General features: G+C 50.8%; 1 protein-coding gene across 1 annotated transcript in view; it reads right to left on the bottom strand.

Annotated features, from left to right (window-relative positions):
* Positions 1-626: 626 nt before the first annotated feature.
* Nup210 (nucleoporin 210) overlaps positions 627-27,170 on the bottom strand; it is a 94,412-nt gene continuing 67,868 nt past the window's right edge. The window contains exons 26-40 of the mRNA XM_032907225.1: positions 24,476-24,556; positions 23,223-23,354; positions 21,628-21,786; positions 18,916-19,007; positions 17,331-17,505; positions 15,940-16,115; positions 13,828-14,048; positions 12,047-12,183; positions 8,565-8,688; positions 7,315-7,461; positions 5,994-6,244; positions 4,778-4,994; positions 3,494-3,589; positions 3,332-3,415; positions 627-1,975 (exon numbers count right to left, since the gene is read on the bottom strand). Coding sequence (XP_032763116.1) covers positions 1,878-1,975; positions 3,332-3,415; positions 3,494-3,589; positions 4,778-4,994; positions 5,994-6,244; positions 7,315-7,461; positions 8,565-8,688; positions 12,047-12,183; positions 13,828-14,048; positions 15,940-16,115; positions 17,331-17,505; positions 18,916-19,007; positions 21,628-21,786; positions 23,223-23,354; positions 24,476-24,556 — 2,190 coding nt within the window. The 3' untranslated portion in view covers positions 627-1,877. The remainder of the gene's footprint in view (positions 1,976-3,331; positions 3,416-3,493; positions 3,590-4,777; positions 4,995-5,993; positions 6,245-7,314; positions 7,462-8,564; positions 8,689-12,046; positions 12,184-13,827; positions 14,049-15,939; positions 16,116-17,330; positions 17,506-18,915; positions 19,008-21,627; positions 21,787-23,222; positions 23,355-24,475; positions 24,557-27,170) is intronic.

Below are 27,170 nucleotides of genomic sequence, written 5' to 3'. Positions count from 1 at the left end.
GGTGTTCTCTCCATGGGCAGTGCTGTGGTAACAGGTCCCTGAGGCTGAGGAAGCACCCACTCCCCTCTTTCCCAATTCCAGTGTGAGGCAGGGGAAGAGAGGAAAAAAAAAAAAAAAAAAAAAAAAAAGCACAGGGAGACAAGGACACAAAGGAGCAGGGCCTACTGGAATCCTGTTTGCTGTGTGTGGTGTGAAAGGGCAGCCCCCATGAGAAATGTAACAGGGCTGGTACTGGCTTGGGTGGGGCCTGTGAGAGTTCCAGGAAGGCAGGTGAGACCAAGGGTGTGTGGCGAGGGAGGGTGGCAGAGCTGGTCCTTTGAGGCATTCAAGATCTTGGAGTATAGCCTTGGTGGGAAGGACAGGGAAAGGCCATTTTAAGGGAAAGTCGGACATTTTAGATGACTATGTAGGAAGGAGATTGGAGAAGGGCAGGTGCCGGAGAGAACTGGAAGGAATTGGAGGGAGGGGGACTGTGCTGTACTCCTGCAGACAAGGGCCTGCTACTGCCCCTGTGTCCACGGTAGGGAGACCCCATGGGCAGAGAGGAGGGAAGGGCACCATTGGAAACAGGTCATCAATCATAGTTAGACACCCAGGCAGAGTCAGTTCCCTCAGGAACTGCCGCATCCTTTAAGAAACTACACAGAACTTTATTAAACAAATGCAGGGCAGATTCCATAATAACTCCAGGGGGAGATTAAGCGATAGGCTGGGCACAAATCCTCTGTCCCCAGCTCCAGAAAAGTCCATCTTGTGGCTCAGTCTCAAAGGATACAAGGAACCACATAAGACCTTCAAAGGCTGACTGAACTCTTGGTGACTGACGTGTGCCCATACACGTCCACTCGTGAGGTTCTGGTTCTGACAGTGCCACAGCACCTGAACCTGAAGCAGAGTGGCCATGTCCCTGAGTTCAGATGTGAAGTTATAGACTCAAGGAATCCTCTTCTGTTCCTGGGCCAGCTAGGAGAGCGCTGGTGGCAGAGGAGGAGGAGAGGAGGGCGAATAGGGTGGTTCACATCCACCAAGGTACTGCGTTCGGGGTCTTCCAGGGCAGAAGAACAGATCACACTAGGTCTCTCGGCTCCACAACTCATAGCAGCATCTCAGAACAAAGCCAGAGATCAGAAGATCCCCGCCAGTGGCTTCAGGGCAGGGCCAACAATGCTCTTCCCAAGCTGCGTCAGGGAGAGTGAGAGGCACTCCAACGCCAGTGACAGAAGCCCTTCTGCCGAAACAGGAGGGCTACTCTGCTGAGGCTCAGTAACAAGCACAGGAAGGCTCAGGCAGCACAGGGCTCTGGGCAGTGTCCCCTAGGGGACACCCACACCTGCTTGTCCTCCACATTTCCTAGTAGCAGCAGGACAAGTATTCATGAAAACAAAACAAAACAAAACAAAAAAGGGCTGGTGTGTGCACGTGCCAGTGGACAAACAATTGGCAAGCAGGCGTGAGACCCTGGGTTCTACTCCAAGCACCACGAAAGCCCCAGGAGTGATGAGGACATCCTTTCCCTGAGATCGCTACGATGGCTTCATCTGTAGATGATGTAGACAGCCTCCAGCCACTTAAAGCCAGGAACAGAGAGTGAGCTTTCTTGAGCATTACAAAAACAAGACTAAGCAGCACCCCCAAATCCTGCACGCCACATGAGAAAGAGGGAACCAGGAAGCACTGGCCCTCAAGGCTTGGAAAGAGAATTAAAAGCAAACAAATTAAAAACCCTTGCTTGTGTGAATCAGGCAGTGGTTCAGCACAGCCAGGGCAGTGAGGACGGCCTAGGGCCCAGGCGTGGTTTTACCCCGTGTGAAAACGACAGTGACCCTTTTGTCCAGGTGTCAGTTCAGCTGTGTAGCAAAACCAGCCCTGCACACTGCCTAGTGAGAGGCATAGGCTGGGCTCCAGAGCCCTGAGGGAGGGCTGGCTTTGCGATCAGAAGGCAGTGTGTTGAAAGCAGTCGGAGATGAGGCAAGATCTAGGGAGGAAATGGGAGTGAGTATGGAGGAGTAAGCACCAATATCCCCACCACACTCCTCAGTCTGTGCCCGCAGCATGCCAGGGGCACATACCTGGGACAGCAGAAACCGACAGGGCCAGGGCAGGCATGGGAGATTATACTGCTCACCCTGTGCTTTCTGTACCCAGCAGCCTCCTGTCTTCCAATTCCCACTTGAGGAAATCTGTCTCCAATGAACACTCTATAAGCTAGAGTAGGCTAAATCCTGTGGCGGGGGTGTGGATGAGATTTACTGGAATGTATAGGGTTTTTGAAAGAGGATAAAATCATGGTCCTTGGTACCAAGACACTATATATACCTATGCATGTACGTGTGTGTGTGTGTGTGTGTGTGTGTGTCTCCATCCACTCAGCCTGGAGCATGACCTCTGACCTTCCTGAGCTCAGCCAGAGTCTGGGGTGGGTCACATGACATATGTTATCTTTCCAAGGGTTGGCCAAGAGGATGGAAGAACTAGACTCTTGAGCACAATGCTCTAGTAACAAGGACCTGGAGGCAAGTGAAAAAGGAACTTAGGGAGATGTTACTAAGTCCCTATGGTAATTTCAACAAACACTGGAGGAAGGGTTAGAAAGGACTGTAGCAGAACAGCTATGCAACAAACCAAAGTCACAAGGACAGCCACCACCCTGCTGGGATCCCAGGGTGTGTGTGTGTGTGTGTGTGTGTGTGTGTGTGTGTGTGTTGTGTCGTGTCTCCCAGGGACAGTGCTTCTGGTCATAAAACCGTCCTCTCACCAAAACTCTGTGACACTGAGATGAGCAGACACTAGCTCAAGGGCCTCTTACACAGGCATCAGACTACCAAGTGGGAGCCAAAGGGCTGCTGGGTACCACTGCACGGGTAGGTCACTGCACAGTTCAGGAGACTCTTGGAGAGAGGTACCCCAGGAATTGTAGAGGGTGACCAAGACTGGGCCATCAAAGACAAATAGATTATCAAAAGGAGTGGGCTTTTCTTTCTCTGGGAGGGGGTGTCTCTCTCATCAGGACACCCTCCTATCCCAACTTTACCTCTCAGTGGTCAAGCCCTGTCTGTCTCTTCTGGAATTCACCTGCTTAGACAGCCCAGCCTCTATCAACTCCTCCCATCCCACTGCCTGCTGTGGACACCTCTGAGGAGTCAGGACTAATCTCTGAGTCCGTGTGATACCCTTGTCCCTGGCACATGTGCCCCTGGGGCTCAGCCCTAACTGTCCCCTTTGCTCTGACACAGGCTGTGAAAACTAGGGTTCAGGGCCTGGATCCCACCCTTCCCCAGGAAATGACTCTGGTGGCAACGCTCTAGGCTGTGCTTGTGGCTGGGGTACTCACAGTGGGGGCTGTGCTGAGGGCTGGCACGGGGCGTGAGGGCCAGGGGTGAAGCAAGTTCCCGGGGTGCACAGACCGTGTGGTAGGCTGCAAGAGCACAGGCTGGTGAGAGTGGGCAAGGTGAGAGGGTGCAGGGTATAAAAGGGGGTATGAGGCTGACCTCACCTATAATGGTGACTGCTGTCCCAGCCAGCAGGGCAAAAAAGGTGAAGAACATGACTTGATAGGAGTCCAGGAAGTGTGACAGGAGGCTGGCTCCATCTGCAACAGGGCAAAGAGACATCAAAACACAGAGCCATAGCTGGGTCCCCTGAGGTCCACCATGTCCTACTGCCTGGGATGCAGGGGCAAGCCTGTCTTAGCTATGAGGTCTAGACAAGGGCAGCATCTCCTCCTGCCTTCCTAAGCCACCTCTGTTCTTCTTTCCAGAAAGTATCTTTAGCTTCGCACGTCAGGTTTTGACGTCCTTTCTGCCACGGAGGCAGTTCTGAAAAATGCCCTGTGGGCTTTAGAGCTTGAGGGACTGGTGGGCCAGAGTCTCACAGGACAGGAGCTCCTGCCCTGGCTCTTGCCTAAGAGCTCCAGGGGGAGGTGGACAACCCCTAAGCTATCCACCTCTGTGGAGTGGCCTGAGGCCCAGATCCCTGCTGCCTATCTGTCACAGTGTTGCACTCTCTACTTGCTCTGAGTACTCCTGGATACAGAGACACCAGACTGCAGGACCCTCCCCTGGCTACTGGCCCCTTCGATCCATGCCCTATGTCTTTGTAGCTCTGTCCTCTGCATGCCCACAGGCAGCTGAAGCAGGATAAGCCTGTACACAGCTGGGTAAGCAGTGAGTAGCTCCTGGCATCAGGAGGGCCCTGAGCTAAGAGCTGTCCTCACACTGGACTTCCTGGGGCAGTCGAGCAGGAGCCCCAGTCCTGAATAATGTTACTTCTCCATAGGCCAACACATGTCTGGGAGAGAGAGTCTAATCTCCTGTGTTAACCAAGAAGGGATGCTTGATGGGCAGTCTGCAGCAGCTGTGAATGTTGGTCAATGGGTTCTCTGAGGGAAATGACATTGTATGCAGGGAAACAGTGATGCCAATGTCTCAGACTGGGGCCTCATGTTCCAGAAACAGGCAAGAGGTTAGTGCTAGACCAGGAAGCACAGGGGAGGCGAGTCACGAATGGTCAGGAGAGACCCTGCGGGTTTCAGGGGCCACTGTGGGGATGTGGGCTTTGAGGGATGGAGCCATGGCAGGATATTGAGCCTTGCTGAGGATGTGATGACAAGGAAAGTATTGTGTGGCATTGATGACAGAAAAAGACTGTCCCTTTGAGAGACATTTTGTTTCTGACTCGTCCAACTTTCACATTGTAGGTGCCCACAGACACCCAAGCCCCCCTGCCCCGGCTCTCCCTGCCCAGGTCTGGGTTAGTTGAAGTCTCATCTGTAACTCACAGGGACCAGGCCCACGACGATCCAACACAAAGGCCACAGTGACTGGAATGGTGATGGCCTGGTTAGTGGCAGGGCTGGAGAAGGTCAGGGCAGTGGACAGAGGACCTTGGCTGCCAGCTGTGGGATCCAAGACACCAACTGTGTACGTGATGAAGCTGGGCAGCCCAAATGACTTCTCTTTCACGGAGGCTAGCACTGCTGGGGACCCGGACCTCACCTGGGAGGAAGGCAGTGTTGAGGAGACATGTGACGCAGGGCATGCACGCTGCAGTGTCCCACAGGTGGGACGGCAGGTGCCCAGTTCATCTCTGGACAGACCCACCCCTCTAACCACATATGCTGGACTTCTCTCCCAGGACCAGGTGGACCCTGATACCCCAAAGCATTCAGAGTGTGTTAAAGAGGACAAGATCAATATTACTGAATTCTAGTTAAGCATAAAAATGTTAGCCAAACCAAAGTAGCACCTAAAACCAAGTCCTCATAAAGCAGCATCCCTAGCCCATCGGGTTGCCATAGCAACTATATACTTCTTCATCTCTTGTGAGCAGTTAACCATGGCAAGACAAGAGAAACAGGCAACAGGGTTTCTCCATCCACACATCAGAGCTCTCCCTGTAGGCTTTCTGGCTGAACCTTCAGAGACCAGTCATACATCAACCAGAAGAAAAGGGAAAGAAGATGAAGAGGAAGAAGAAGATGAGGAAGAGGAAGAAGGGGAGGAGGAAGGGGAGGTGAGGAAGAGGAGAAAGAGGAGGGGGAAGGAAGAGTAGGAGGAAGAGGAAAAAGGGGGGAAGAGGAAGAGGAAGAAGAGAAAGAGGAAGGGGAAGAGGAAGAAACAGCAGTAGCAGGAACGCACGGAGAGAAGAGGCCTATCCCAACATGGAACAGGGCACCCTGAACTGGAATGCACTAACTTCCGCACTAACTGTACAAAGCACATTTCTAAACCTAACCACTAATCCTAGCCACTAACCCTAGCCACTAATCCTAACCTCTAACACGTCTTACATCTACATCATTAAGCCCAACCTTTAACACTAACCCTAGTCTGTAAATCAGGCAACTAAAAATATTTACTTCAAGCTTCAAACCAACCCTAGTCCTAGCCCTAATCCTAACCCCAAATCCTAGCCCTAATCCTAGCCCTAGCCTCCTAACTCTAGATCTGTCTGAAGCAGCTCCTGCCTGACTGGAAGCCACCACAGCAGCTTACCTCCAGGTTTTCCAGAATTTCCACAGCACCGAAGATCTTGACCTCGGAGCTGGGGTAGTGGTTGCTCAAAAGGATTTCTGCCTGGTTGGCATAGAGCCCTGGACTGAAGGGGACCTCGGCTCCCACCTTTTCTACAGAGATACGGCTGCTAGGCATGGAGGCGGTGACTGCCAGTGATGTCTTCTTCATGTTCAAGTGCTTCAGTTGCTTATCTGTCAGCCTGTGCATAGTAACCAAGCAGAGGTACTGGCCTGTGGAGAGAAGGTGTGCTCTTCTCCTGTGTGTGCAGATACCCACCTTGGCCCCACTCTATGACAGGAGAATTCCTAGACACACTTGAGGGCAAGCTGATAGGCCACTTCCTCCAGGAGGCCTTCTAGGAACACCCCTTCAGAGGCCATGGGCCAGCCTGGACATTTTCCTGTCACCAATGGTCCTCTCACTTTCTCAGAATCCTCTGATCATGAAGTTTCCATCTGAATAGTACTCGTGGGACAGGCATCATGTTTGGGCCAGGTCTGCAGCTCAAGCCCCAGCCAGCCTGGTCCAGAGCAAGGGCAGATAGATAATGGCACATAGACACATGATCGAACCCTGGGCTATAGGTCAAGATAGAGCCGACTCCAAGATGCCCCTGTTGCAGGTGTAGCAGAAGGCCGTGTGGACGACTGTGTAGTCCTGCCCTGTCCTTAGTGCCTGGCCTAGGGCAGATGAGCTAGGTGTGATGAGCAGGGCCTCAGGCAGCTGGGCAATCTGGAATCTGGACACATGGGCTGGACCACATCAACGACACACAACTAGAAGCATCTAGATGTGTTAACTTCCTTGTTCAACATGGACCTCCTCTGTGCTAGGTGCTGGTGAGGCCCTGACACCAGTCAGACATCAGCCATACACCTGCATTCTCAACCAGCAGCTTTCCATGCCATGCAGTGGGGCCAGGCAGGCTCACCAGCCTAAAGTGCTGGTCAACAGCCCAACCACGCAAGTGTCCTGAGCTGCGGAGCGGCTGTGTCTCAGCATGGTTGAACAGAACCTACTACTAAGTCATGAGGGCAAGTCACCTCCATTTGCTCTATGCAGGAAGTGGAGGACTGGGAACCCTCAGTCTAAAGAAAGCTGAGTGGTGGGGGATTATTGAAACGGACTCTAGTCTGGGTATGGTGCTGAGCTCTGAGAGTGTGGGTGATGATAACAGCCCCAGGCTAGACTCCCAACAAGCCCTGCTAGTCTGGACATATGGCCATCATGACATATACACTTTGACCAACCCAGATATCCAGCAGGCACTCATTGCATTCTAAATTCCTGGCAAATTTACCCAGTGCAGCATCAAATTCTGGTTCCACAGAGAAGATGTCACGAGCAGGGAAGTCAAAGACATCTTGCTTGAACTGGAGTTGGCAGCTGATGAGGGACTCTGGGTGCAAGGCTTCAATGACCTCTCGCTGGGCAGGGGAGCACTCACCTGAAGGCACAGGGTTGAGGGCAGTGATCAGATGAGAAGGGCTTGGGCCAAGCACTAGGCTACGACAGCCATAACCAACTAAAGTGAGGGAGCAGGCCCTATAGCGCTGGGCAGGCATGAACGGCACCAGCATCCCATATTATTCCCATTGAGGGAGCTCAGGATCTGTGAAACATGGTGAAGGTCTTTCATTAAACCTAAGGATCCTGACACAGAGGATGAGCTACTCTGAATGCCAGGGTCACTTCAGATGAGAATCCCAGCATGAGTGCTGAGCCTGCACAGAGGGTATGGTGACAGGAAATGTGCTGATATGAGGCCTGGTTGTAATGAGCAAGGAGAATGGCCATTGGCCATTTGCTTCTGAACACTGGGAGGACAGAGGCTCCCTATAAACACACTGCACATAATTCTGGCAACAGCGGACTATTTTCCCACTTGCACTAAAGGAAGAAAACAGCATTTCCATGATGTAGTAAATGTACCCCATTAATCACAATGAAAATAGTGGAACTTAATTCATCCATTAAGTGGTTAAAAAAAATCTGTATCGACATATTTATTTCTGGCACTTGCTGTCCAGGCCTGTCATAGGCAAAGAGTGAGATGGAATGTTCTATGCATGACTAGGGAGAGGTAATTATAAAAATCAAAACCAGCCACCAGCCTGCGATGTCATTAGTTTCTACCATCAGCTGCGGTGGACTGTGGCTTGCTCTGCTCATGCCCTAGGGCTGCAATCACAGCTCTGAGTCATCGCAGGCAGTGTCTTGGATCTGTGCGCTGACGAAGGCGCCTTTCGTGCTCCAGCTCACGGAGGCCTCGTATTTCTTAAAAGGTGCAAGGAGTGGATGAGCAGGGGTTAAAGGCTCTCTCTGGAGTTAGAGGTGAGTCTGAGTAAGAAAAAGAGGGCTGGGGGATGTGGCTCCATGGTATAGGGTGTGCTTGTGCTGTGTTATGGCCCTGGGTTCAACCCCCAACACCACAAAACAACAACAAAACCCAAAACAGATAAAACCACACCTAAAGGGCACAGATGCTACTTCCCACTCCCCAAGTCTGGCAAGGTAAACCCAAATACCCAGAGCCTACTCATTCTGTACCAAGTAGGTTAGAGCTCCTGTCTCCCACGCTGACAGTCACTTTAGAGGCTGTGGCTTCCTGGATACTGGTCTGCGTGGAGTGGAGGCGACGGGCCACAATCTTCTGAGGGGTGCCGACCACTATCTGGGGAAACAAGTCCATTGTGCTGAGTGATGACTGTATGCTGCCTTGTGCTGGGTGTTTTTCATGACCTTACCTGCAGCTTATGTCTTCTAAACCCCAGGCAACAAAAGCTAATGAGCTCACTGCTTAAATACTGGGTCAGAGTGTAGCAAGGTTATCTGTCAGAGGCCTAACTGGCTGCCTCAACTCTCCCACCTGTGAGAGCAAAGCTAGAACTGATATCAAAGCCGAGGCAGGAGGTAGAGCCAGGGCACCTGGCAGAGGTGGATCAACGGCAAGACCAGGGCTAATAGCAGGCTGAACCCACTTGTGGTCCAGGAGAGCCCACATGCTCCGGCCATCATCCTTCCTCTGCTCACAGATCTGGTTAACTCATCTTGTCACAAGGACAGAAGATCCTCATTCAGAATAGATCAACCAGACCCAAATGCATACAGAACAAGGGTCCTCAGAGGCCAGCCTGCTCAGACGTACCCCGTCTGGTACCTCCTGAGCACACCTATCCTCCATGCAGACTCCCTCCACTGGGCTGTCCCTCTACCTTTCTCTGTAAGAACCACAGGCCCACGCCCCTCTGCGGCTAGAATGCTGACCACCCTTTCTGGTGGGGGCAAGTGCTTTGGAGGCTCTTCTTGTGGGTGGGTCCCTTTTGTGCAGCAGTGAAGTAGCAGGAAAGGCTCCCTTGGCCTGCACCTCACAGCCCCATTGTTTATGGGCCTTGGTCCCTCTGGTCTTATCAATACTTCCAGTGATCACTGTAGTGCCTCCTTCTAGGAACTGCTGCTGGCCAAGGGACCAACAGAAGTGCCCACCGCTGCCATCCCTGGCCCTGCCTCCCATTTTTCTTTTCTTCCTGGCCACACTGGGTCTTTTACAATCTCTCCTTCTCTGTCTGGCCCACTCCTGTCATGATCATCCCACATTCAGGTGCATCCCAACAGACCCATCCCTGTGCTAGACAGCCCTGTGCAGCTCCAGTCTTCAGGAAGGGACACAGGGAATGCAAACTCATCACCCAACTGTGCCCTTCCCGCTGCAGCTGGGAAAGTGACACTCATTTCAAACACTCCAGGACCTACTCACTAGCTTCTTCCAGAACACTCCCTTACCTCAGTTCCCCTCTCAGAGGAAAGAACCATCACACCCTGTGTCAGTGGTGACAAACCCAGGAGAATTACTCCAAGTCCTCCTCCACACCACCCCATCCAGTCTACCAGTAGGTCATTCCGCTGCAGCAACTCCATCGCCATGTGCTCCTGATCTGCATCATTCTGATTTAAAACCAAAGTCTATAGTGTGACGTAAGCAAGCTCCCACCCTACTCTCCAACAGGAACAGCAGCAGCAAACACCGAGTGGAGCAAACACTTGTGAGAGAGACTCTGTCATAGTCAGGGTTTCTATGACTGAGATGAAACACCAGGACCAAAAAGCAAGTTGGGGAGGAAAGGATTTATTCTGCTTACACTTCCAGATCACAATCTATCATTGGAGGAAGTCAGGACAGGAACTCAAGCAGGGCTGGAATCTGGAGGCAGGAGCTGATGCAGAAGCTACGGAAGGGTGCTGACTACTGCTTGCTTAACATGGCTTACTGAGCCTGCTTTCTTATAGAACCCAGGACCACCAGTGCAGAGATGGCACCACCCACAGTGGGCTGGGACCGCACTCCCCACGTCCCTTGTCACTAATTGAGAAAATGCCTTACAGCTGGATCTCATGGAGGCATTTCCTCAAGTGAGGCTCCTTTGTTGCTAATGTGTCAAGCTGACACACAAACCAGCCAGGACCGATACTAAGTGCCAACCAACCTGCATAGCTCACTACGTTACATCAGTGTGGTGTATCCCTTGGCCAGAGGAACCTTGCCCACTGGTTGATCTTAGATCTGAACCCAAACAAACAGTATGACTTGAGTGTCTAGGTTGCCCTATAATCCTTAAGCTGCTACCATCTCAGACTCTCAGGAAGTGACCCTGCAGGGACATGCCCAGCTAAAGCCACCCATAAACCCTTGCACCCAGCTTCCCGGCCTCCCCAGCACTGCTCATGATCTGCCTACAAAGTCAGACTGTGAGTCCCTCCCACACATACCCTATGATCCAGCTCACCCGGGGTTCTCTCTCAAACCCCATATACCTTGGTGACTGCTGGCCCCTCTCATGACCATCCTTAGGGACCTCTCCTGTGAGGCAGAGCTTATTAATCAAAGTGCCTCTATCTGCAGTCGCTCCCACGAACCACAGCACTGAATATGCAACTATTAGGTCAAACTGCTGGGTTCGATAAAGCACAAGCTGGCTCTAAAAATGAGACAGGTTTGGAACTCAGCCAGACTAGGGTCATTGACTTGTTCTCAGCTGGAGAGAAAGAGTTTTGTTCACTCTCATAAAGACTCAAAGGTAGCTTGCTGGGAGAAGTTTTACTTTGCTGGGTGACACCAAATCACTGGGTTGCCTGTCCCATGCCTGAACTCCCCCAGGGAATGCCCAACCCAATGCTGCACGGTCATGCTGGCTGTCAGACGAGCGTGTGTGTCGGTGGATGGGTAGAATCAATCCACCAGGCCTCTCCCCTGATGCTGGTTTGGACATGAGAGGATGCTTGGGATGGACAGGGAACTGGTTCCCATTTCACACTTCGTGGGTGGCTGATTCTCCTACATCCTGACAGCTGCAGACAGCTCTGGCAGGAGGCCTGGTTATTTGTTTCTTAAAGAAAAGGGAATCAGAGGTAGAGCCGGCTTTGTACCTGCTGCTTTGGCTGCTTTGGCTGCAGCCAACAACAGATCAAAGATAGTCGGAGGGAAAGTGCATTTGTTCTGAGCAGAGACAGGCGCTTCCTAAACAGCACAGGCCAATAACCACTCACACAACAGAGTGTCAGTTAGCTACTGTAAGTCAGAGGTGATTTCAATCAGACAGGAGGTGACTAACACCAGGGATGCACAGGAAATTCAGTTCAAGGCCAGCCTGGGGTACACAGTAAGACCCTGTCTCAAAACAGACACACAAACAAAAGACCACAAAACCTAACAAAGTAAAAATAGGACGTCAGGAGGTACTGACATCGTACCTTTGTTTAAAGAGATCTGGTCATGATCAGGTATCAAGGGGCATACAGACTATGATGTGCTAGGGGTACAATGGTGGACTGTGTGTTTGCTTGCTTGCTTGAGTTTTTGAGTCAGTCTTGCTATGTAACCCAGGATGCTCTCAAACTCAAAATACTCTTTCTGCCTCAGCCTCCCAAGTGCAAACATGGGTCTCCAAGCCTAGTTACAGATACACACTGATGCTCTTGCTGCCACTAATAGGGTTGGTTGGCCACAACTGCCTCCGGCTGCCCTCAGGTCCTACCTCCTTGAAGGTCTTCAGATGTCCAGCGATTTCATAGTAAACAGTCACAGGCCCTGCATCTCGGGCTATAGCCACGCCTGTCTTGGGGTCAACATAGAGGACATTGCCAGCTGAGGAGCTCCAGGTCCCTGAGACACCTGGGAGAATAAGCCCAGATATCATCGTTTTGTTCATATTTGGACACCATAGCCCAAACCTAATTCCCCATTCCCCTCTGCCTGTGAGGGATTCTTCAGCTTCACGGAGGAATCCACACAGGCCACCTCTAAAGTAGTCCTTCCACCTTCCCGGCTCTGGCCACCTGCTTCTTCTGCACCTGTTCTCAGGTGCTAGCTCCCCCTGTTCCTTCCCATGTGGAATCCATTTTTCACATGACACTTTCCCAAATCTTTGTCCCGGGTGGGCTGGGGCCATATGTCTGGGCCCATCTCACCACCCAACACTATCACTTCCTCTTTAAAAACAGAGAGCAGACCTCACTGGTGATGTGTTGATAATAAAAACAAGAAATTGTGGAGAAATTGCTAAGATGTCCAGCAAGACATCTGTCCAGTTAAGAGAGTTTACTGCTCTTGCAGAGGACCCAGGTTCAGCAACAGGCAAGACACTCATACACATGAATTAAAAATAAATAAAACTTAATAATAATAACAATAATAATAGTAATAGTGATGATAATGATGATGAGCCCAAACCAACTGAATATTCATAAAGCTGCTATCTGGATTAAACTCTGTAAATACTTGATTTAGTAACATTTTTTTTTTTTTTTTTGGGTTCTTTTTTTCGGAGCTGGGGACCGAACCCAGGGCCTTGCGCTTCCTAGGTAAGCGCTCTACCACTGAGCTAAGTCCCCAGCCCCTAGTAACATTTTTGTAATATGTACAACATACTTTAAATGCCTCTTTAAAAAGGCAGATCGTTGGCTTGGTTTCTCATAGCCACTTCGTTCCCAATTAACAACGCAATTCAAACACTCCCTTCTCTCTGTAGCAAATGACAGTTCTTATTTCTATCTTCCTCTGCTCCCCTATCTCCTCTTTCTCCCCGCCCCCACTTTTGAGACGAGGTCTCATTGCATGCTAGGTTAACCTGGAACTCACTGTACTGATCAGATTGGTCTCAAACTCATGTCTGTCGCCCAGGTTCAGCCTCCTCAGGGTTGGGGTTACAGGTATGAGCCACCACACCTGGCTACTATTTAATTTCCTTATGAAGTGAATTAATGAGACTATAAAAAGGGGACCAATCAGGAGAAAAGCAGGTGTCTGGGTATGAGTTACCAGGGTGTGAGGACTCATTTTCTGCTCAGGTATCCCAGAGCCATGTATGTAATGTAATGTAATTTATGTATGTAACACTAGTCACACAATCTATCTGATGTCTGTATGTCTGTATGTAATATAATGTATGTAGTACCACTAGCCACACAATTTATCTGATGACAGGTTTGTTCCTAGCCGCACCGACCATATGGTAAGCATGCACTTGCAGAGGCAATTGGGCGATATTTCATATACTACATTACATACAGGACACTTCCACATGAGCAGAAAATTCTACTAGGCAGGGGCAGACGGACTTTTGTCACAAACCAGTGACTGCATGGCCAATACCAGCTCCACTGCTACCTGGTCACAAATGAACAGGAACTGCCAAGTGGCAGAGTGAATGTGGCCCTTGGGCAGTATCCTCCGAGCCACCTGTACAACGCCTACGATGTGGTACAAGCGCCTTCTCTGGTGCCATACCCTAGCATGAACCAGTTACATCCCTCTTACCTCCCAGGCTAATGAGAACGCTAGCCAGGCAGAGGATGTCGCCCACCACCACAGCTCCAGACAACTCTGGGGTGATGGCCTGCAGGACAGGTAGTGGCACGAAGTCGGAGAGGCCGAGATGCTCCACATCCCACACGTGGAGCAGTGTCAAGCCCACACTGACTGTGCGGATGATGCAGGTGTTGTTGGTGGCCCCCTTGCCAATCTGCACGAAGTCATCTCTAGGGATAAGGGAAAGGGGGCTGACGCTCAGAGAAGGCAGAGGGGAAATAGAGAGAAAGTATGTAGCCCCTACTGAGCGTCCCAGACCCAGACGTGGCTCTATTGCAGGGGACACAGACTTGACACCTTGTCATTCTTGGGACACAACCCACAGCACTCAGCAGGGATCTGCCAGCATTATCACGCTCACACTCAGAAGGGAATCAGAGGCCCCAGGAGGGAAATGACCCACAGAGGACATGCTAAGAAGCTGCAAGCTGCCTTTCACCATGCAGCTGGTCCAAGCACTGCTGTGCTGGCTGGCTGACTCTGTGAAGCAGGAGTGGGGATGGATATGGTACATCTGCTGTGGGGGTCAAACAAGGCTGGTGGTGGGAAAGCAGTCCTAACACCTACCCCTGCACAACCTTCACTGTGAAGAATGCAGAGGGGGCTTAGAGAGGTAGGAGTGAGGACCATGTTGTCTGACTCCACCCAAACCTCCTCTCCAAGATGGCGGCTATGAGCAGGTGCTCCTGGCCACACAAGGACTGAGTCACTTCTATGGTCTGTCTAAGGGCAGTCAGACCTGGGCTCTACCTTTCCCAAGGCAGACAGACAAATAGTACTAGGTGTAGTGCCCCACAGCTGTACAGAAGCCCTCATGACAACTCTTCCTTGGGGAGATTCCTTGTCAGAATCACAGGATCCACAAAAATCAAAGCCAGGCTTGCAAACAGGTTTCCTGTTTTGGATCCTGCCATGCAATGTCCTTATACCTTTTTTCAGGGTTCTTGGTCAAAGGGAACACAAGTGTTCTCAGGTCCACGGAAAGTACAAGTTGGAATGGTAACCAACACTCAGATAGCTCACGGAGCCCCAGCCTTAGCTGAGGTGTCTCCCTCAAACCTCTGCAACATTCCAGGGCAGTGACCAATCACCTTTAAAATCATGGAGTGCTGAGCCCTAACCACCCAGAGGATGCTGATGCCAGACAGGGGAGTACACAGAGAGCCACTGCAATCCAGCAGACTCAGACATTTGGTAGGGCCACACTGAAGCCTGGGACCTCCTGTCACCCTCTCCCTTCTCACACCAGGACCCAAGCTGCAGCAAGGATTAAAAGTCAGCCTAAGGGGCTGGAGAGATGGCTCAGCGGTTAAGAGCACCCGACTGCTCTTCAAGAGGTCATGAGTTCAATTCCCAGCAACCACATGGTGGCTCACAACCATCTGTAAAGGGATCCGATGCCCTCTTCTGGTGTATCTGAAGACAGCTACAGTGTACTCAATATATAATAAATAAATAAATCTTTAAAAAAAAAAAAAAAAAAAGTCAGCCTAAGAAAATCATGCTTGGAGATGGGTAAATGTGGTATTCAAACCCCACTTCCAGCTCATGGCAAATGGCTTGACCTCTCTGGGCCTCTGTAACAGGGATAGGGGAGGAACCAGAAAGGTGTAACAGCTGGCTTACGTACAGATGCTCAGTGTGGCTTTTCTCCCACAAGCAGTATGGGGCATGTTCCTTGTTCTCCATCCACTGATGATAGGAACAGAGGACCTGCAGATGCTACATTTCCCTGCACTTTCTTCCCTGGTCCCATGGACAGCCTTCCACAAACCCTCCGATCTCAGCTCTCAGTAGGTGTGCTCTGCTCCCTGCCTGCTAGGGATGTCATCATGTAACAGCTTTCTGCCTCATACAGACAAAGGCCTGGACCTTTCTTCTTCCCCCGACTCCCTCTGCCTTTTGCTTGGACTTCCAGGCCTGGCCTGTATGGTGCAGCATGTCATCCCTTCAGCCATCCTTCCACAGCATCTGCCTTTCTTTCATCATTCTGGACCTAATTATGAAACCCAGATACAACAAGACCAGCTTCCTGGGAAACAAGGAATGCCCATGCCCTACCTGTTAGTAGCGAAATTGAGGTCTGAATTATGAGCGTGGAAGATGTCTCCAGAGCTGTCGTGGAAGTGGACAGTGAAGGTCACAGTCATCCCCAGAGGCAGAGCCGTCAGCACCTCCTTGTGCTGAGTGTGCAGGACTGGGCTCATGGAGATCCTCAGGTATGAAATAGGAGAGACCTGGAGGACAGCATTGGGGGGTGTGGTGATGCCTGCCGGAGTGGATCCCCATTTCAGAGACCACATTTAGTGGGTGGGCTGACTTAAGGATGTGGAGAAGAAAGACTTTGTTTTTTAGAGTTCCCACCTAGCAACACAGTTTCCATCTAATACAGCTAGTCAGCCTCTAAAACACCCAGGTGAGCCAGGATCCATGACTGAAAACTTAGGTAATGTTTTACCCCTGTGCTGTGATTGCAGTGTTCAGAGTTCAGAGTTGAGGGAGGAGCTGGTTCTCGGGGCACTTGAAGTAGAAGCAATGCCCACTAGATGGAGAAGGGGTGCCACTGCTACAGGGGTGCTAATGAAGGCCAACAGTGGGAAACTTAGAGCCACCTCTGAATCCAGGCCCCATAGAAGGCAGGTAAACAATTATCCTGACTCTAGACACTGACTCGAAGTCTCTATGAGGCTATCAAAGTCCAAAGCCCACAAGCCAGGCTAACTGTGGCGGGGTTGGAATATGAAACACATTAGTACTTTCTGTCACTCAAAAAATAGGTGGGCTGCACTTGTCAGGCCCACTAAACAAAACAGGCTACAGCCCAGGCCTTAATAAAAGTGTCCAGTGACTGAGTGAGCTTTGTCCTCTAGGATTCAGAGGGTGGTGACAATGTGACAGGGTGCCTGAGGAGTAGGTCTCTGTCCCCAGTAGGCATGGAATGACAGAATAAGCCCTTGGGCGCTGTGAGCACAGTGTAGAGCTACAGTGTGTCAGTGAGTGACACCTGAGTCAGTTTCTGATTCAGAATGAGCCACTATGTCCTCAGAGTTGATGCAATATTTGCATGTCTAGTACTAACACTTGACGCCAGAAAGCACTGACCATGCTCAGGTTCTGTGCTGTCCTGAGCAGGAGTTCAGCAGTGGTGGTGGGAATATCAGCAGTCTGGTACAAGACAGAACATCAGTATGCTTGCCAAGACAGCAAATCTGGGACTTCGAGCCTTTTGTGGATGTCAGTGCCTCAATTTCCCCTTCTATGAAACAAGCTAGGCAGAGTCAATAACTCTCCAGGACACTTGGCGCCAATGGCTTACAATCCAGCCAGGGCTTCTGCCTGCAAGTGATTTTTGGATAAACTCCTAAGTAGAACTTCTCGGCTGGAGGGTGAATCACTTTTACAGCTGAGAGAGTGTCACGTCTGAGCTCTTACAGTGTGAAAGGCAAACCTACCTTTACAGCAACAAGGACAGTCTGGTTGGTGCCGAAAGGCTCCTGTGCAATCACTTCGAGGGTGGACACTCCAATCCCAGAGCCGGACACCAGAAAGCCCTTCTCATCAATGTGCACGATGGGAACCTTCTCAGGCCCATCGAGGACCCGGTAGCTCAGAATGGCTGCACCATCCCTTTGGGAAGAAAGATGATCTGTTTTTATGATGCATGGAGGGGCGATGGCAAAGACAGGGGCCCAGTATATTAATATCAAGATTTCACATCTGTGGCTTAGCAGGACCTCGTGGTCCTGTCAATGACCGACAGAAGCCTAATGTGGAAAACTCACAACTTTGAGAGCAGCATAGATAGAGCCAAGGGTCCATCAGCAGGGTGGGAAACCGTGAGATCAGAGTTTCATCTACCATACTGTGTAAAAAAAAACTCAAAAAACAAAAAACAAACAAAAAAGATTGTTTCTATGGTAAATCATTTTCTCTTACTGAAATGAGGCCATCTGGGTGGGGAACAGCATGGGGGCTTTGAGCTAGATGGACCAAGGACTAGCCTCTAATGCAAGGACTGCTACAGGAAAGGTTCACAGCATTCCATGCACTCCTTAGCATGGTAACCAAGGAGAGACCTCAGTTCCTACTCCCTGAAAACTCCCCATCTGTGCTAGCATCACAGATCTTCTCTAGATGAGTTTAAGTAAATGTTACAGCCTCTGCTTGAAGGTTCTTCTATCAGCTCCCTCCTGTACTCTGAAGAAGTCTTACTCATCCTTTAAGATGCCCCTAGGTCAGGCATCTCCACCTGTGACCCCTCCCCTAAATCTCTACAGAGAAATCCTTCTCTGGGCTCTACCTGAAAGTCACACACCACTTCCTTACCATCCCTCTGCTGCCTCTGAAGGCACTGTGTGTCCTTCGCCTCTGTGGTCACACAGCCTAGCACAGCATCTGCTCCCGAGTTATTTCTGGCTGAATGAACCCTGAGTGCCTCAGGCGACATGGTTGTGTGGCCCAGAGTCCCCCCACTCACCAACTGCTACTGAAGTGTAAGTCATGTTATGAAAGATATCCCTGGGGAATCGAAGGATGAGCCCTGTTTGGAGCCAGCCTTTAAAACAAGTCACCAGCACCGACCGGCATGCACCCTCACCTCCTGGGGTCTTAAGTGCGGCCTTTCCTTTGGTAGGCTGTGGTGGGACCCAAGCTTTGCATTCTAACCTGTTCCCCAGTGCCACCGCTATTGCTAATTCATGGGCTCTACTTCAAGTGGCAAGTCTTGCAAACACAGGGGCATTTGAAAAATTTAACACTTCTAAGTTGGTACTTTGGTCCCTTTTAAAGACTGAATTCAACAGTGTTCATAAAATGACTTTTGGCTTCAGGGAACAAAAGAGGGGCCCAGAAGGGCTATGGCAGAGCAAAGCATATGCACAGGAACAGGAGAGGAGGGGATGCAGAAACCACACTATCCAAGCACATCACCCAAAAAGATTCCCTGCATGCACCCAGGGCACCTGACAACTTTGACAAGTGGTTTGTTGGATGAGACGAGAGTGTGTCCTCATAGAAAACAGAAGCTGACTCACAAACCTGTTTGTCTGCAGCTTTATAAACGAGTTAGGTGACATTAGTATTTGCTCTGCTTCTACTTCAGGGTTCAGCAGCCGCAGTTTTTCAAATACCTGAAAAAGAGTGAGCCACATTTCCGACCCCAACCAGACTCACATCCAATCTGAGCACCTGCTCTCCCTCAGTGAGGGCTAAGAAGAGACATAAGTTGCTCTAAGCACCTCCCAGGTGCTTTGGCCTTTAGAGTGTGACAAGGCCACAATCCTTCGCTCACAGGTATTCTGAGGTCTTGATAGGAATTTGATCCATATAGCCCATCACCACCCCAGTCCTACTGTTTAAATTAAAGTCTCCTCAGGCTGCTGGATTTTAGATTGCTCCCAGCCTGGTTCAAGGGCCCACACATTCTAACACTGCACACAACTCCCAGCTTCTGACGAGATCAGATGAGCCTCCCAAGGGGTGTAAGCATCTAGACAGTCCAGATCCTGAACAGATGGGCAGCTCTCTGAGGAAGAAACAGTTCAAGTTGTCCCTCTGGCACCTCTGTGATCTCTACAGCAGATCCCCACGTGGGTTCTGTAAGGTCTGTCTCTAGAAGCTGGACCTGAGGCAAAAGGCAGCCCATCCCAAAGGGAGAGTTGAAAAACAGCCTCAGGGAGACCCAGGGGGCTTTGGTGTCAGGGGCACCTGGGGCAGGATCAGAGACCATCTCCACACAGGCAGGTGGTCCTGAGCATGGAATGGCCTCACTGACTGACTAAGATGCTGGCTGCACAGTGGAGTCATCCACAAGTCGACTTCCTCCTGTTCCCTTAAAGCAGATCTTCTATTTAGATGGAGGGGAGCTCGCTTTGAATCAGCTGTGACAATGTCAACCAGCACCGTGGGAAGCATCATCCGTGGGGCAGGCTCCAGGGAGTTGTGGGGCACTATGGTAAACTAGAGAGTAGGGCTCAAGTACAGGGAAGCTGGGCTTCATTTATCTGCTGATTCTGCCATGTGGTAAAACCGTACTGCCAGCAACAACAAACCACAACTGTGGGCTGATCCCACTTTCCTGGTCTGACTAACTCCAGTGGCTGTCAAGGAGGAAAATGGAGACAGAATGGCTTAGACTCAAAACTGCCAAGTCCCGAGTGTTAACTCATGTTTGTTTGTTTTTTTCTAAAACCATGTGTTCTTTGTAACTATGTCTGACTGTACCTGAGTGTGAGTCTCTCTCACACACTCATGGGTCTGTTACCTGCTTGTGTCTTTGTGTAGACACTTGTCTCTGTGTCCCTGTGTGAGTGTGTGTGCAGGTGTCTGCTTCTGTTAGTGCGTGCACATGTGCGAGAAGAGTCAACAGAAGAGAATAGCTGTTTCTTTCTTTGAAAATCAGTTTCTTTGTCCCTGAGCCCAGCATGCATGAGAGGGAGGGGAAAAGAGAAGGGAGAAAAAACTCATTTTTTCTCCAGGAGAGGATGTGAACCTTTTTGTTCTTTCTACTGGTAGTCAGGGGATACTTTCAGTTTTTCTTTGCAGCTTACAAGGGGTCAGGGATTACAGAATCCCAGATCAGCAGCAAGATGCCCTTGAAGTCAAACATCCTCCTCAGAGGCAAGCTATCAACTCCTCTCTATCAGGGGTGTGTGAGAGCGGCGTGCGCCTATGAGGATGCTTCTGTGTGTAGGCTCATGCATGTGCTGGTGCAGAAGTCACAGGTCATCTTCAGGTGCTATGTCTTAGGCACTGTCAATCTTATTTTTAAAGACAAACTCTCCATGGCCTGAAGCTTGCAGATTAGGTGACATTGGCTGGCCAGCAAGTCCTAGGGATTGCCCTGTCTTAACCTCCCCAGTGCTGAGACACTACCAATGAGTACAGTGTTCTACCTGCAATGTATGTATGTACACTACATGAGTGCCTGGTACCCACAAAAAATGGTTACAAATCACCATGTAGGTGCTGGGGACTGAACCTGGGTCTTCTGTAAAAACAAGTGCTCTTAATCTCCGACCTCTCTAGGCCCACACCTGGTGTTTTTTTTTTTTTTTTTTTTTAGATTCTAAGGATTGAACTCAGGTCCTCACACACAGTAAGCACTTTATTAACTGAGCTATTTCTCCAGCCCAACTCCTGTGTTTTACAGGACCTAGAGATACAAAGACTCATCCAGAAGGAGGGAAAGGTCTAAGAGAACAGCAGGCTCTGGCAGGGGAATCTCTTGAGCCAGATTGAGTTGGTCTCAGTGGGACCAAAGGCCTTCCCTTGCTACAGGACAGAACGCAATTCCTCCAACCCTGTGTGGCCTTGACCCTTTGTCCCTTGGGCCTCTGGTTCACCCACAAGTGTCCTGCCTGTTGGGCTCCTCACTAGATGTGTCAATGCCAGAAGCGGGGAGGCCCCTGTCCCTATCAGCAGATCCTAATATCAAGATGCTCCCAGACCTAACTAAGCTGTATTTATGGAATCCCCAGGCCTCTGCACAGGTTATTTAGCACCAAACCCTCTCCCCTTTGGAGCTGTAGTGAGGCTTATCTCTGCCTCCCCTGGCATCTTCTGTACACCCTACTCTCCTCTCCATCTGTCTCCTGCCCTGATGGAGAATGGCGATGGAGGGTGGATGCCTCGAATTCCTCAGCAATCTAGGGGGCCATCATGGCTGGGGTGGCACAAGACCCCCATCCTAGGACTCAGGTCACCAGTACTCTCTCCCTTTCATGTGACTCTCGCCATCCAGCCCCTTACCTGAATTTGGATCTCATCTGAGAGCTCCTTGCCGAGACCATGCAGCTGCCCAGCTGTGGGGTCCAGAGCTTTGACCACCACCCGCAGTCCAGTCCGACCTTTCACCCGGCCATGCACATTCATGGCAAAATTGTACTGAGGCGAGAGCCGGATTGACACCTGGGAAAGACATCAAATCTGTTTCCAGGACAGAGGCCCAGGGCCCGGCATCCCTAGGTGACAGATGGACACACTGGCCCCTGACTGGTATCCATTTTCAAAGCCACTGTTTTGCTGCCAGGGTTGGAAGGCAAACCCAGAGTGAAACAGAGAGTGTTCTTCTAGCACCACCGCCATGTGGGGGTGTTTAGAAAACTCTGTGTTTACACAAGAGCCACTGTCTTTAGAGCAGCATGTCCCCAAGCCTTCTGCATGCACGGGTGTGTCTGTAGTCACCCAGAACTTGCTGGGCCATGTAGGGCTTCTCGCCCCTGATCCACAGTATCTGAATAACCATACTGCTGCTGTCTTATGTAGACCATCATGGGCCCTGAGGTGTGTAATCCTGGGGAATTAGGAAATTCTTCCTTGGCTTTTCTCTTCTGCTGTCAGCTCCACCATCATGGCAAAGACCAGGAAAGTCCTTCTTCTACCTCACTTAGGACATGGTGACCAAGGCTCCTGTGGCTAAAGCCTAGAGTTACAGGAGCTGGTACTCTACTCAGGTCCTCCTAGCTGGGCAAGCCCTAGGCAAGTCCTTTGCTGTCCATGGGCTTTAATTCAAAGTCTTTCCTGTCCAGCCCCAAGATCTTAGGGGTGGCTGGGATCCTGGAGGAGGGCTGATAAACAGGGGTTTACCCTGAACTAAACCAGAGCAAAGACCCAGATTTGCTGGCACCATGACAAAAATCAGGAGCAAAGTTACAGACTCTGTCCCAGAACCTTCTGGAAGTCAAGTGACTTTCCTGCAAGGTCAATAATCTTTGGTGCCTTCTGTTAGAAGTCATCTGCAGTTGTAGTTTGACTATAGTTTGTCCCCTAGGGTTCTTGTACTGTAAATTTGGGCACAAGAGGTGATGGAGACCATGTGGAAGGGAACAAGGTGACTGTTGTTGGGGGCACTGTCCTCAGAAGGGGTCATCATAGACTTTGAGGGATTCCTGTCAATCCCTAACAGTGAGTTCAGATGTAGGTAAGTGTACACACACACACACACACACACACACACACACACACACACACACACACACACACACACACACACACACACTCTCCCCACAAGAGTGGCATAGACTCTTCTTCTCTCTTTAAGCCCTGGCTTCCTGTTTCATCATGCCATCTCTTTCTGCATGTCTCATACCAACTGCCATGCTGTGATGTGACCCACAGGCCCTCAACAGGGAACTGGTACCACACTGTGAAACTCCCTAAGCTGAATCCAAATAAATCCCCTTTCTCCACAAAGTATCCCACCTCTGGTATTTTGTTGTGGAAACAGAACAGGGACAGATACATCTCCAAATAGCAATGTGTAGACTCCTGTGAGGCAATGTGTGAGACTCTCACTCAGCAAGGATGCTGATTCAGACAGGGGGTTGGGACTTCTCGGTGGTTACCTCATGGTGCCGTCCTCGAAGGTCCAGGACATCCCTCTTGGTGACAGACCAGTGGAAGGTCAGGCCTGGCACAGCATTGCCAAAGGAGAAAGGGCTCTGGTTGCTGGTGATCCCGGTGACATAGACAGGCATCTGAGGGAAGCCAGACCCTGTAATTGCTGCTTCCAGCACTGGGTTCCCCACTCCCTGACATCTCCATCCCCACTGGCCCCAAAGCTTTCCTGCCTCCCCATGCAGTGGGAACTGTACTCTACTCTTTCTTAAACCTGGCCAGGCCAGGGCAGAGGACCAGGAAATCTGATGCAGTACAAACAACATACAAAGTCCAGATCCATCCCCACCCCCTGTTATTGTGGGAGACAGCTGTGCATGTAAGGTTCCTTTCTGAAATGGGCCCTAGAGCCTTACGATGCCCAAATTCACCTTACAATAGCACACAGCTGCCCCATGCCCTCAGGCCTCTCTCTCCTGCTCTTGGGAATGGTCACAGTGGGGGTGAACACCACCACCTGTTTGCTGAGTGCCTGCTGCTGATGAGGGTGACATGGCTAAGAGCAAGGATAGGACACCAAGCCAGGCTGCCTGTGCCAACTTCTAGCCCACCACTTACCACTGAACCTCTCGGCCCCAGGTTCCTCAGCCAAGCACCAAAACAGTGCAGAAAAGACTGAGTCTGTCAGGGACACTCCTGGACTTTGTCTCATCTTTATTCCCTATGCAACATGGTCTGACAGCCACATAGAAGCACTTACAGCATATTAGATGTTGTAAGTCACCCAGGCATAACTGTAAGCACGAGGAGGGAAGAGAATATCACTCCACTGCTCAGGAGACTCGCATTCCCTCAGGCACCACATCCAGCTGTGTGACCTTGGGCAGAATGGCACCCTTCTGCTCACCTGTGATGTGAGCCGACCCCATCCCAAGTACTGTGCAGTCACCCAGTGGGACAAGCGTATGGAGATACATGGCAGAGCAAGTACCACGAAGCCATGGTCAACTGTGCCAGGCCAGGTGTCAGCCTAGCTGCCGAAATGCAGTAACCTCAGGAACATGCAGGGATCGGTGAAGAAGCCTGGGGTAAGTGTGACACCTGTGCTTCGAGTGATCTGAGCCCCACCCCATAGGTCAACATGCTCCATGGATGAAGGCTAGAGGCGGTTCCCTCACAAGGCATGATGCTCCTGCAGCAGCCTGTTAAGAGCCTGGGACCAGAGCCTAAGGCTTCCTGAACCATCAGGCTCGCACCTCACCTGGGTCCCGGTCCTCATTCGTGTGATCGGGGCTCGGATCCTCACCGCCTGGAGCTGTAGCACCTCTACTTCCACGTGATCCTAGAAGAGAGCTGGGTTCAGGCCATTTGGGGTGTTGAGACCCCTCCAGGTGAAGGAGTTATCTGCCTAGCTATGAGGCACCAGCAGCATGCTGGCCATTGAGTATCTGCCTGAGGAGGTCTTGCTTTGGGGATGGCTCACTCCACGGAACCAGACTTTTCCCTCCCTACACCCTGGGAGTCCCAGTCTGGTCCTGGGCCAGCAGCTCTATCCTATTTAATGTAGATGCTGTAGATCAGTCCCCTAGGTTGGCAACAAGAACTTGATTTGTTCTCCTCTAGGCTGTATGGACCCTCTCAGGATAGGCCTCAGATGCTCCCAACTCCAGTACTCAGCCTGTCTGCCTCTGACTCACCAGGATACAGAGATAAATAGAAGAACCAGGTCACATCTGATGCAACAGGCCTTACACCTCCCTTTATCCTTAATCCCATATATCAACTAATTTGACCAAAGACTAACACCTCCTGCACTAGCTTCTTCAGACTTGGGTTAATAAGGTGCATAGCCCTTTAGACACGGTACACGTAGAGTCCATATTCCTTCACAGCTGTGGTGGTTTAAATGAGAATGGCTGCCATAGACTACTATATTTCAATGTCCGGTCCCCAGTGGGTGAAACTGTTTGGGAAAGATTAATAGGTGTGACCTTGCTGTCACTGTGGGTGGACTTTGAGGTTTCAAAGGCCCATGCCATTTCCAGCCTCTCACTCTTGGCCTCGTGGTTATGGTTATGGCTAAGATGTAAACTGTCAGCTATTCCAGCCCCATGCCTGACTGCCTGCTGCCGTGCTCCCTGCCATGATGGTCATGGACGCACAGTCTGAAACTAAGCAAACCCCCGATTAAATGTTTTCTTTTAAAGGTTGCCTTAGTCAAGGTGTTTTGTCATGGCAATAGAAAAGTAACTAAGACATCACCTAGTGCCGTTACTTAGGCAAGTAATCCCTCATAGGAGGGATCCAGTAAGTCCTTCTTGCTCCTATCTTTCTCATTGCTCAGTTCTAGCTGTTTCTGGACCACCCCTTGGCCTTAGGATGCTGTGTGTTCAGAGTTAGACAGATGGAGCTAGCAGCATCTGATAGAATCATATGCCAGTGTGGATGTGGAAGCTATAGGCCGAGCCTCTCAGAATAGCTGGGGACACAACCCCCATATCCTGCCAAGGACCATGATGGAGACAGGTGAAGGAGAGGGACCAGCAAGGTGAGGCCAGAGAGAAAGTACAGCTGGGAGTCCCAGGACAAGAGTAGAGAGAAGGACATGGGGAGGGTCAGGGCTGTGCCTTCTGCCTGACTGGAGGAGAAAAAGGAAGCTGCTGCAGAAGCCAGTCTTTTCTACAGAGGAAACAGAGCAGGGTATTCCAGGGTCTTTCATTTCACTCTCTGGGTGCCTGTGTAAACCCTAGGCACCACTGGGATTGTTTTATATGCTCAGTGCTTCCTTGCCATCTCCACGAAAATCGATACACAAAATTGGGACGGCTGCCTCTGCCATTCAGAAAGACTTTGTGGTTCAACTTGGATTCTTGGAGGCAGATACTGAAACTGCAAGAAAAGGGAGCCAATCAATGAACTCAATGTCGGATCAAAGTCAGCCTCAGGGAACCAGGACTACCAGGCTCATGGGGGTGGCCACTCATCAGGCCTCTGGGCATGTGCTTAGCTGCTCTCACTGTAGAAAGTTTCACAGGCTGCCCACAAGGGGCCTCCTGGAGGAATGGGGGGCCTGAGGCTTGAATGAACTTCTGTCAGTGCACACATGAGCTCTTCTATGAGCAGAACCACACACAGGAGCCTTCCAGGATGCCTGTGGGAGCCACCTTGGCAAAGGAGGTGGAGGTGGAGGGGAATCTGGGTGCCCTTCTGGTTTTATCATCAGGCTTTCTTGGGAGCAGAAATGACCCCCGCTGCGATCCTGAAAGGGACGCTATCAGCCTTTGAAAACTGTCACCTCTTGTCAGCAATCCCACTGGTGTGGGTCAGGGAAACCCAAGGCATAAAAAAAAAAAAAAAGTCTACCAAAGAGCCTAGGCAGCCAGAGCCAGTGGGCCAGGGTTAAGCAAGAGATGAGCAGAACCCTGACTATAAATCCAGGTCTGAAAGCACTGGCAGCCTTATACCGTGCTTTTAGCACCCAGCTGTGAATCCAGGTCTACAGGGTCACACACAGAGCATCTCATCAGGACTGGCCCCTTCCATCCTGTCACCACATGCTCAGGACTCACTGCAGACATTGCACAAAAGGACTTAGAGCTCTGAGCTCAGGGAGTCCTGAGCCAAGTGTCAGAATCACAATAACCGCAGGCCACGAGCATGTGTGTCACACGATTCATCTGCAAAGGTGGAAGGTAGCAAACCTAAACTGAGGAATCCAAGGTTCTGAGGTCAGTGCTCCGCGGCACATACCTCCTCAGATACCAGAGAGCCTGCAGGGCTAGGGTTGCTAGAGATCTTATCCCAGAGAGCAGCTGGAAGAACCTAGGAGACTTGGTCTATGGGAGAGCCATCTTAGGTCTGGGTGTCTTCAAGGCAGAGACCAAACCGAGCAGAAATCTGGCCACACCAAAACCAGTCCCAAGAGCCAGTCACCAGTGGCACATGTGATACCTGGG

Source organism: Rattus rattus, chromosome 6, assembly GCF_011064425.1.
Source record: "Rattus rattus isolate New Zealand chromosome 6, Rrattus_CSIRO_v1, whole genome shotgun sequence".
Lineage (NCBI taxonomy): Eukaryota > Metazoa > Chordata > Mammalia > Rodentia > Muridae > Rattus > Rattus rattus.
This window is presented reverse-complemented; position numbering and strand designations above follow the sequence as displayed.